Raw genomic sequence first — 12,707 nt, 5'->3', positions numbered from 1 at the left:
CAAAGCTATTATATTCAGAAATTAGTTTGGCTGGCACCACCCAGCATTATGACTGATTAACAGCCGCCATGACCTATTAGGTCACATGAGAACTGATTAATTGTAGCCTATTATAACCACCACTGAGGAAAAATCAACATATGTAACAACTCAAATAAATTATTTCCCTGTGAAATAGTGAAACTGGTTTACATTCATATGATCATTTGCTACTAATGTGTTTATGTTTATTTTTATTTGAAACTTCTATATTTTCATTTACCAACAAAATTAACCAATGCATATAATGACATTAAAATTACTGAGTATTTTTTTTATTTCATTCTTAATTTATACCTAAATTAGAATATTGATGGCAATATTCTTTGAGTCATACATCATTCTGGGCAATTGAAATTGAGGTCATGTTTGAGGATACGCCCAGGGGGTCTTTCTCTACACTTGTAATAACAATTTTTTTTTGTTAATGTATATTAAAGCAGAAACGGTAGTTCTCTTTTTTAAATATGTTGTGGCCCAGAAAAGGGCCAGCTGTTTGGTTAGTGCTTCCTTAGAAACGATTCAAACAAATAAGTATCGCACTTGTTCGGCTTTAGTGTTGTCGGCAATAAAACCAATGTTGCAATATTGTAGCAACCCGTACCAGAGAGAGTGGTTGAATCAAGTTGTGAATAATACAACATCTGGATGTCAAACAGTAAAATGCAATAATATAACTAAATATTAGCATGTCAATATCTAAAACTGATACAATGATCAAGTGATCTAAAGTCAAAACTTCAGCTCAGTTCAACTTACTCTTGCTATACCCCTTCTCTCTAAATACTGTTCCAAAGTATGCTTGAGTTCTTCTCTTAGTTTAGCAATACGCCGTGGATCTAAAATACATTTGTATAAATCCCAGTGTTAGTACAGGCAGTTCACCACAATACATTATGGTATGAAAGCAATAAATACTGTAAACCGTGTAATTTTCACTGCTGGAAATTTTCTCAATTTCATGGCATTCATTTAGGAAACATTTTGTGAAAGTCACTTACACTGTGTTCTAGGAAAAAAATTTTAAGATTTCAAAATTGGTCTCACACAGAATTAAAGCGGTTTACAGCAGACTTCACACATGCATTATTTACAAAGCATGCGAACAAATTACATATCAACATGTACAACAGGTAAATCAGATAATGAATTTCATTACAAACCAATATATGGCAATAATAACAATAATAATAATAATAATAGAGGCATGCATGATTCAAACACCCAATAAACCAACAACATATATAAGTAGGTGAATGAATGTGATTTTGTTGATGTATTTAGCAATGAACTGAAATCAAAAAAAGGAAGATTAAGATGTCAAGACAGATCAAGAATTATCAAAAAAAAATATAAACCTGAAAATTCAAAGAGACAGAAGTAAATAGAAACTGAGATGGAATGAATGAATGGATCAGTATTGCTAAGAGAATCATACTATTGATGGTCAATACACTAGCTTTGGTTTCTCTGGTCGCTATGTTGATAAATAGATACTGGTGTCAAAACAATGACAGGAATGCATTGATTTCATAACCATGATAGGAATGCATTGATTTCATAACCATGATAGGAATGCATTGATTTCATAACCATGATAGGAATGCATTGATTTCATAACCATGATAGGCATGGGTTGATTTCATAACCATGATAGGAATGGGTTGATTTCATAACCATGATAGGAATGGGTTGATTTCATAACCATGATAGGAATGGGTTGATTTCATAACCATGATAGGAATGAGTTGATTTCATAACCATGATAGGAAGGGGTTGATTTCATAACCATGATATGAACGGGTTAATTTCATAGCCATGATAGGAAGGGGTCAATTTCATAACCATGATAGAAAGGGGTTGATTTCATAACCATGATAAGAAGGGTTTGATTTCATAACCATGATAAGAAGGGTTTGATTTCATAACCATGATAGGCATGGGTTGATTTCATAACCATGATAGGCATGGGTTAATTTCAGAACCATGATACATCTCATAACCATGATAGAAATGGGTTGATTTCATAACCATGATAGAAAGGGGTTGATTTCATAACCATGATATGAACGGGTTGATTTCATAAGCATGGTAGGAATGGGTTGATTTCATAACCATGATAGGCATGGGTTGATTTCATAACCATGATAGGAATGGGTTGATTTCATAAACATGATAGGAATGGGTTGATTTCATAACCATGATAGGAATGGGTTGATTTCATAACCATGATAGGAATGGGTTGATTTCATAATCATGATATGCATGGGTTGATTTCACAACCATGACAGGCATGGGTTGATTTCATAACCATGATAGGCATGGGTTGATTTCATAACCATGATAGGCATGGGTTGATTTCATAACCATGATAGGCATGGGTTGATTTCATAACCATGATAGGCATGGGTTGATTTCATAACCATGATAGGCATGGGTTGATTTCATAACCATGATAGGCATGGGTTGATTTCATAACCATGATAGGAAGGGGTTGATTTCATAATCATGATAGGCATGGGTTGATTTTATAACCATGATAGGCATGGGTTGATTTCATAACCATGATAGGAAGGGGTTGATTTCATAACCATGATAGAAAGGGGTTGATTTCATAACCATGATATGAATGGGTTAATTTCATAGCCATGGGAGGAAGGGGTTGATTTCATAACAATGATAGAAATAGGTCGATTTCATAACCATGATAGAAAGGGGTTGATTTCATAACCATGATAAGAAGGGGTTGATTTCATAACCATGATAAGAAGGGTTTGATTTCATAGCCATGATACATGTAGGCATGGGTTGATTTCATAACCATGATAGGAATGGGTTGATTTCAGAACCATGATACATCTCATAACCATGATAAAAATGGGTTGATTTCATAACCATGATAGGAATGAGTTGATTTCAGAACCATGATAGGAATGGGTTGATTTCATAACCATGATACATCTCATAACAATGATAGAAATGGGTTGATTTCATAACCATGATAGGAATGGGTTGATTTCATAACCATGATACATCTCATAACCATGATAGAAATGGGTTGATTTCATAACCATGATAGAAAGGGGTTGATTTCATAACCATGATATGAACGGATTGATTTCATAACCATGATAGAAAGGGGTTGATTTCATAACCATGATATGAACGGGTTGATTTCATAACCATGATAGGAAGGGGTTGATTTCATAACCAGATAGGAAGGGGTTGATTTCATAACCAGATAGAAATAGGTCGATTTCATAACCATGATAGAAATAGGTCGATTTCATAACCATGATAGAAATAGGTCGATTTCATAACCATGATACATTTCATAACCATGATAGGAATGGGTTGATTTCATAACCATAAGAAGAGTTTGATTTCATAACCATGATAGAAAGGGGTTGATTTCATAACCATGATACCTTCAAAGTACCTTCATCATTGTTAATATTGTCATCTCTGGCAGAATTATCCACATTATGTAATATACCAGTAGTTTCATCTGATAGGCATGAATAATTAAATTAATATAAAAACAAACAATAGAAATAGACATGTTAAAATTGATTTGTGGGTATTGTGTCAAGCTGTGGAACCCTTTCATGTGTTGGTAGATGTGGAACAATCTCATGTGTTGGCAGATGTGAGACAATCTCATGTGATGGCAGATGTGGAACAATCTCATGTGATGGCAGATGTGGAACAATCTCATGGGATGGTAGATGTGGAACAATCTCATGGGATGGCAGATGTGAAACAATCTCATGGGATGGCAGATGTGAGACAATCTCATGTGTTGGCAGATGTGGAACAATCTCATGTGTTGGCAGATGTGGAACAATCTCATGTGATGGCAGATGTGGAACAATCTCATGTGTTGGCAGATGTGGAACAATCTCATGGGATGGCAGATGTGGAACAATCTCATGTGATGGCAGATGTGGAACAATCTCATGTGTTGGCAGATGTGAGACAATCTCATGTGATGGCAGATGTGGAACAATCTCATGTGTTGGCAGATGTGGAACAATCTCATGGGATGGTAGATGTGGAACAATCTCATGGGATGGCAGATGTGAAACAATCTCATGTGATGGCAGATGTGGAACAATCTCATGTGATGGCAGATGTGGAACAATCTCATGAGATGGCAGATGTGGAACAATCTCATGTGTTGGTAGATGTGGAACAATCTCATGTGATGGCAGATGTGGAACAATCTCATGAGATGGCAGATGTGGAACAATCTCATGTGATGGCAGATGTGGAACAATCTCATGTGATGGCAGATGTGGAACAATCTCATGTGTTGGTAGATGTGGAACAATCTCATGGGATGGCAGATGTGGGACAATCTCATGTGTTGGTAGATGTGGAACAATCTCATGTGTTGGCAGATGTGGAACAATCTCATGGGATGGCAGATGTGGAACAATCTCATGTGTTGGTAGATGTGGAACAATCTCATGTGATGGCAGATGTGAGACAATCTCATGTGTTGGTAGATGTGGAACAATCTTGTGTGTTGGTAGATGTGAGACAATCTCATGTGTTGGTAGATGTGGAACAATCTCATGTGTTGGCAGATGTGGAACAATCTCATGTGATGGCAGATGTGGAACAATCTCATGTGATGGCAGATGTGGAACAATCTCATGTGTTGGCAGATGTGGAACAATCTCATGTGATGGCAGATGTGGAACAATCTCATGGGATGGCAGATGTGGAACAATCTCATGGGATGGCAGATGTGGAACAATCTCATGTGTTGGCAGATGTGGAACAATCTCATGTGATGGCAGATGTGGAACAATCTCATGTGTTGGTAGATGTGAGACAATCTCATGTGTTGGCAGATGTGGAACAATCTCATGGGATGGCAGATGTGGAACAATCTCATGTGTTGGTAGATGTGGAACAATCTCATGGGATGGCAGATGTGGAACAATCTCATGAGATGGCAGATGTGGAACAATCTCATGTGATGGCAGATGTGGAACAATCTCATGTGTTGGTAGATGTGGAACAATCTCATGGGATGGCAGATGTGGAACAATCTCATGGGATGGCAGATGTGGAACAATCTCATGTGATGGCAGATGTGGAACAATCTCATGTGATGGCAGATGTGGAACAATCTAATGAGATGGCAGATGTGGAACAATCTCATGTGTTGGTAGATGTGGAACAATCTCATGTGTTGGTAGATGTGGAACAATCTCATGGGATGGCAGATGTGGAACAATCTCATGGGATGGCAGATGTGGAACAATCTCATGTGTTGGCAGATGTGGAACAATCTCATGTGTTGGTAGATGTGGAACAATCTCATGTGTTGGCAGATGTGAGACAATCTCATGGGATGGCAGATGTGGAACAATCTCATGTGATGGCAGATGTGGAACAATCTCATGTGATGGCAGATGTGGAACAATCTCATGGGATGGCAGATGTGGAACAATCTCATGGGATGGCAGATGTGGAACAATCTCATGGGATGGCAGATGTGGAACAATCTCATGGGATGGCAGATGTGGAACAATCTCATGTGTTGGCAGATGTGGAACAATCTCATGAGATGGCAGATGTGGAACAATCTCATGGGATGGCAGATGTGGAACAATCTCATGTGTTGGCAGATGTGGAACAATCTCATGAGATGGCAGATGTGGAACAATCTAATGAGATGGCAGATGTGGAACAATCTCATGTGATGGCAGATGTGGAACAATCTCATGGGATGGCAGATGTGGAACAATCTCATGGGATGGCAGATGTGGAACAATCTCATGGGATGGCAGATGTGGAACAATCTCATGTGATGGCAGATGTGGAACAATCTCATGTGATGGCAGATGTGGAACAATCTCATGAGATGGCAGATGTGGAACAATCTCATGTGTTGGTAGATGTGGAACAATCTCATGTGATGGCAGATGTGGAACAATCTCATGAGATGGCAGATGTGGAACAATCTCATGTGATGGCAGATGTGGAACAATCTCATGTGATGGCAGATGTGGAACAATCTCATGGGATGGCAGATGTGGAACAATCTCATGGGATGGCAGATGTGGAACAATCTCATGTGATGGCAGATGTGGAACAATCTCATGTGTTGGTAGATGTGGAACAATCTCATGTGATGGCAGATGTGGAACAATCTCATGAGATGGCAGATGTGGAACAATCTCATGTGTTGGTAGATGTGGAACAATCTCATGTGATGGCAGATGTGGAACAATCTCATGAGATGGCAGATGTGGAACAATCTCATGTGATGGCAGATGTGGAACAATCTCATGTGATGGCAGATGTGGAACAATCTCATGTGTTGGCAGATGTGGAACAATCTCATGGGATGGCAGATGTGGAACAATCTCATGGGATGGCAGATGTGGAACAATCTCATGAGATGGCAGATGTGGAACAATCTCATGAGATGGCAGATGTGGAACAATCTCATGTGTTGGTAGATGTGGAACAATCTCATGTGATGGCAGATGTGGAACAATCTCATGAGATGGCAGATGTGGAACAATCTCATGGGATGGCAGATGTGGGACAATCTCATGGGATGGCAGATGTGGAACAATCTCATGAGATGGCAGATGTGGAACAATCTCATGTGTTGGTAGATGTGGAACAATCTCATGTGATGGCAGATGTGGAACAATCTCATGTGTTGGTAGATGTGGAACAATCTCATGGGATGGCAGATGTGGGACAATCTCATGGGATGGCAGATGTGGAACAATCTCATGTGTTGGTAGATGTGGAACAATCTCATGTGATGGCAGATGTGAGACAATCTCATGTGATGGCAGATGTGGAACAATCTCATGTGTTGGTAGATGTGGAACAATCTCATGTGATGGCAGATGTGAGACAATCTCATGGGATGGCAGATGTGGGACAATCTCATGTGTTGGCAGATGTGGAACAATCTCATGTGATGGCAGATGTGGAACAATCTCATGTGTTGGTAGATGTGGAACAATCTCATGTGATGGCAGATGTGGAACAATCTCATGTGTTGGTAGATGTGGAACAATCTCATGTGATGGCAGATGTGGAACAATCTCATGGGATGGCAGATGTGGAACAATCTCATGTGTTGGTAGATGTGGAACAATCTCATGTGATGGCAGATGTGAGACAATCTCATGTGTTGGTAGATGTGGAACAATCTTGTGTGTTGGTAGATGTGAGACAATCTCATGTGTTGGTAGATGTGGAACAATCTCATGTGTTGGCAGATGTGGAACAATCTCATGTGATGGCAGATGTGGAACAATCTCATGTGATGGCAGATGTGGAACAATCTCATGTGTTGGCAGATGTGGAACAATCTCATGTGATGGCAGATGTGGAACAATCTCATGTGATGGCAGATGTGGAACAATCTCATGGGATGGCAGATGTGGAACAATCTCATGGGATGGCAGATGTGGAACAATCTCATGTGATGGCAGATGTGGAACAATCTCATGGGATGGCAGATGTGGAACAATCTCATGGGATGGCAGATGTGGAACAATCTCATGGGATGGCAGATGTGGAACAATCTCATGGGATGGCAGATGTGGAACAATCTCATGGGATGGCAGATGTGGAACAATCTCATGTGATGGCAGATGTGGAACAATCTCATGGGATGGCAGATGTGGAACAATCTCATGTGTTGGCAGATGTGGAACAATCTCATGTGTTGGTAGATGTGGAACAATCTCATGTGTTGGTAGATGTGGAACAATCTCATGTGTTGGCAGATGTGGAACAATCTCATGTGATGGCAGATGTGGAACAATCTCATGAGATGGCAGATGTGGAACAATCTCATGGGATGGCAGATGTGGAACAATCTCATGGGATGGCAGATGTGGAACAATCTCATGGGATGGCAGATGTGGAACAATCTCATGTGTTGGTAGATGTGGAACAATCTCATGTGATGGCAGATGTGGAACAATCTCATGTGATGGCAGATGTGGAACAATCTCATGAGATGGCAGATGTGGAACAATCTCATGGGATGGCAGATGTGGAACAATCTCATGAGATGGCAGATGTGGAACAATCTCATGTGATGGCAGATGTGGAACAATCTCATGAGATGGCAGATGTGGAACAATCTCATGGGATGGCAGATGTGGAACAATCTCATGTGATGGTAGATGTGGAACAATCTCATGTGATGGCAGATGTGGAACAATCTCATGAGATGGCAGATGTGGAACAATCTCATGGGATGGCAGATGTGGAACAATCTCATGTGATGGTAGATGTGGAACAATCTCATGTGATGGCAGATGTGGAACAATCTCATGTGATGGCAGATGTGGAACAATCTCATGAGATGGCAGATGTGGAACAATCTCATGTGATGGCAGATGTGGAACAATCTCATGGGATGGCAGATGTGGAACAATCTCATGTGATGGCAGATGTGGAACAATCTCATGTGATGGCAGATGTGGAACAATCTCATGTGTTGGCAGATGTGGAACAATCTCATGTGATGGCAGATGTGGAACAATCTCATGTGATGGCAGATGTGGAACAATCTCATGAGATGGCAGATGTGGAACAATCTCATGTGTTGGTAGATGTGGAACAATCTCATGTGTTGGTAGATGTGGAACAATCTCATGTGATGGCAGATGTGGAACAATCTCATGGGATGGCAGATGTGGAACAATCTCATGGGATGGCAGATGTGGAACAATCTCATGTGTTGGCAGATGTGGAACAATCTCATGTGTTGGCAGATGTGGAACAATCTCATGTGATGGCAGATGTGGAACAATCTCATGGGATGGCAGATGTGGAACAATCTCATGTGTTGGCAGATGTGGAACAATCTCATGTGTTGGCAGATGTGGAACAATCTCATGTGATGGCAGATGTGGAACAATCTCATGTGATGGCAGATGTGGAACAATCTCATGGGATGGCAGATGTGGAACAATCTCATGGGATGGCAGATGTGGAACAATCTCATGAGATGGCAGATGTGGAACAATCTCATGTGTTGGCAGATGTGGAACAATCTCATGTGATGGCAGATGTGGAACAATCTCATGGGATGGCAGATGTGGAACAATCTCATGTGATGGCAGATGTGGAACAATCTCATGTGATGGCAGATGTGGAACAATCTCATGTGTTGGCAGATGTGGAACAATCTCATGTGTTGGTAGATGTGGAACAATCTCATGGGATGGCAGATGTGGAACAATCTCATGTGATGGCAGATGTGGAACAATCTCATGTGATGGCAGATGTGGAACAATCTCATGTGTTGGCAGATGTGGAACAATCTCATGTGTTGGTAGATGTGGAACAATCTCATGGGATGGCAGATGTGGAACAATCTCATGTGATGGCAGATGTGGAACAATCTCATGTGTTGGCAGATGTGGAACAATCTCATGTGTTGGTAGATGTGAGACAATCTCATGTGATGGCAGATGTGGAACAATCTCATGTGTTGGCAGATGTGGAACAATCTCATGTGTTGGTAGATGTGGAACAATCTCATGGGATGGCAGATGTGGAACAATCTCATGTGATGGCAGATGTGGAACAATCTCATGTGATGGCAGATGTGGAACAATCTCATGTGATGGCAGATGTGGAACAATCTCATGTGATGGCAGATGTGGAACAATCTCATGTGATGGCAGATGTGGAACAATCTCATGAGATGGCAGATGTGGAACAATCTCATGTGATGGCAGATGTGGAACAATCTCATGGGATGGCAGATGTGGAACAATCTCATGTGATGGCAGATGTGGAACAATCTCATGTGATGGCAGATGTGGAACAATCTCATGTGATGGCAGATGTGGAACAATCTCATGTGATGGCAGATGTGGAACAATCTCATGAGATGGCAGATGTGGAACAATCTCATGTGATGGCAGATGTGGAACAATCTCATGGGATGGCAGATGTGGAACAATCTCATGGGATGGCAGATGTGGAACAATCTCATGTGATGGCAGATGTGGAACAATCTCATGTGTTGGCAGATGTGGAACAATCTCATGTGTTGGTAGATGTGGAACAATCTCATGGGATGGCAGATGTGGAACAATCTCATGTGATGGCAGATGTGGAACAATCTCATGTGATGGCAGATGTGGAACAATCTCATGTGATGGCAGATGTGGGACAATCTCATGAGATGGCAGATGTGGAACAATCTCATGGGATGGCAGATGTGGAACAATCTCATGTGATGGCAGATGTGGAACAATCTCATGTGATGGCAGATGTGAAACAATCTCATGTGTTGGTAGATGTGGAACAATCTCATGGGATGGCAGATGTGGAACAATCTCATGTGATGGCAGATGTGGAACAATCTCATGGGATGGCAGATGTGGAACAATCTCATGGGATGGCAGATGTGGAACAATCTCATGGGATGGCAGATGTGGAACAATCTAATGAGATGGCAGATGTGGAACAATCTCATGTGATGGCAGATGTGGAACAATCTCATGGGATGGCAGATGTGGAACAATCTCATGAGATGGCAGATGTGGAACAATCTCATGTGATGGCAGATGTGGAACAATCTCATGTGTTGGCAGATGTGGAACAATCTCATGTGTTGGTAGATGTGGAACAATCTCATGTGTTGGTAGATGTGGAACAATCTCATGTGTTGGTAGATGTGGAACAATCTCATGTGTTGGCAGATGTGGAACAATCTCATGGGATGGCAGATGTGGAACAATCTCATGAGATGGCAGATGTGGAACAATCTCATGTGATGGCAGATGTGGAACAATCTCATGTGTTGGCAGATGTGGAACAATCTCATGTGTTGGTAGATGTGGAACAATCTCATGGGATGGCAGATGTGGAACAATCTCATGGGATGGCAGATGTGGAACAATCTCATGGGATGGCAGATGTGGAACAATCTCATGTGATGGCAGATGTGGAACAATCTCATGGGATGGCAGATGTGGAACAATCTCATGTGATGGCAGATGTGGAACAATCTCATGGGATGGCAGATGTGGAACAATCTCATGGGATGGCAGATGTGGAACAATCTCATGTGATGGCAGATGTGGAACAATCTCATGTGATGGCAGATGTGAGACAATCTCATGGGATGGCAGATGTGGAACAATCTCATGTGATGGTAGATGTGGAACAATCTCATGTGTTGGTAGATGTGGAACAATCTCATGTGTTGGCAGATGTGGAACAATCTCATGGGATGGCAGATGTGGAACAATCTCATGTGATGGCAGATGTGGAACAATCTCATGGGATGGCAGATGTGGAACAATCTCATGGGATGGCAGATGTGGAACAATCTCATGGGATGGCAGATGTGGAACAATCTCATGGGATGGCAGATGTGGAACAATCTCATGAGATGGCAGATGTGGAACAATCTCATGTGTTGGTAGATGTGGAACAATCTCATGAGATGGTAGATGTGGAACAATCTCATGAGATGGTAGATGTGGAACAATCTCATGAGATGGCAGATGTGGAACAATCTCATGTGATGGCAGATGTGGAACAATCTCATGAGATGGCAGATGTGGAACAATCTCATGAGATGGCAGATGTGGAACAATCTCATGTGATGGCAGATGTGGAACAATCTCATGTGATGGCAGATGTGGGACAATCTCATGGGATGGCAGATGTGGAACAATCTCATGGGATGGCAGATGTGGAACAATCTCATGTGTTGGCAGATGTGGAACAATCTCATGAGATGGCAGATGTGGAACAATCTCATGTGTTGGTAGATGTGGAACAATCTCATGAGATGGCAGATGTGGAACAATCTCATGTGATGGCAGATGTGGAACAATCTCATGGGATGGCAGATGTGGAACAATCTCATGAGATGGCAGATGTGGAACAATCTCATGTGTTGGTAGATGTGGAACAATCTCATGGGATGGCAGATGTGGAACAATCTCATGGGATGGCAGATGTGGAACAATCTCATGTGATGGCAGATGTGGAACAATCTCATGGGATGGCAGATGTGGAACAATCTCATGGGATGGCAGATGTGGAACAATCTCATGGGATGGCAGATGTGGAACAATCTCATGGGATGGCAGATGTGGAACAATCTCATGTGTTGGCAGATGTGGAACAATCTCATGTGTTGGCAGATGTGGAACAATCTCATGTGATGGCAGATGTGGAACAATCTCATGTGTTGGCAGATGTGGAACAATCTCATGGGATGGCAGATGTGGAACAATCTCATGGGATGGCAGATGTGGAACAATCTCATGTGTTGGCAGATGTGGAACAATCTCATGTGATGGCAGATGTGGAACAATCTCATGTGATGGCAGATGTGGAACAATCTCATGAGATGGCAGATGTGAGACAATCTCATGTGTTGGCAGATGTGGAACAATCTCATGTGATGGCAGATGTGAGACAATCTCATGGGATGGCAGATGTGGAACAATCTCATGTGATGGCAGATGTGGAACAATCTCATGTGTTGGCAGATGTGAGACAATCTCATGTGTTGGCAGATGTGGAACAATCTCATGTGATGGCAGATGTGGAACAATCTCATGTGATGGCAGATGTGGAACAATCTCATGGGATGGCAGATGTGGAACAATCTCATGGGATGGCAGATG

At 41.7% G+C, this 12,707-nt stretch overlaps 1 protein-coding gene across 10 annotated transcripts in view; it reads right to left on the bottom strand.

Annotated features, from left to right (window-relative positions):
• Nucleotides 1-12,707, bottom strand: part of LOC100375191 (cilium assembly protein DZIP1-like) — a 74,507-nt gene that overhangs the window by 34,288 nt on the left and 27,512 nt on the right. For 6 of the 10 annotated variants that reach the window (XM_085502439.1, XM_085502471.1, XM_085502467.1 and 3 more), the window contains 2 exons: nt 3,479-3,547; nt 799-878 (listed from right to left, as the gene is read on the bottom strand). In XM_085502439.1, coding sequence (XP_085358565.1) covers nt 799-878; nt 3,479-3,547 — 149 coding nt within the window. The remainder of the gene's footprint in view (nt 1-798; nt 879-3,478; nt 3,548-12,707) is intronic. The other 4 variants (XM_085502445.1, XM_085502460.1, XM_085502456.1 and 1 more) reach the window with 1 other exon arrangement.

Source organism: Saccoglossus kowalevskii, chromosome 1 (assembly GCF_978046115.1).
Source record: "Saccoglossus kowalevskii chromosome 1, keSacKowa6.1, whole genome shotgun sequence".
In the NCBI taxonomy this organism is placed as follows: domain Eukaryota; kingdom Metazoa; phylum Hemichordata; class Enteropneusta; family Harrimaniidae; genus Saccoglossus; species Saccoglossus kowalevskii.
The sequence above is the reverse complement of the archived record's forward strand: the minus strand, read 5'-3'. Positions and strand labels throughout refer to the sequence as shown.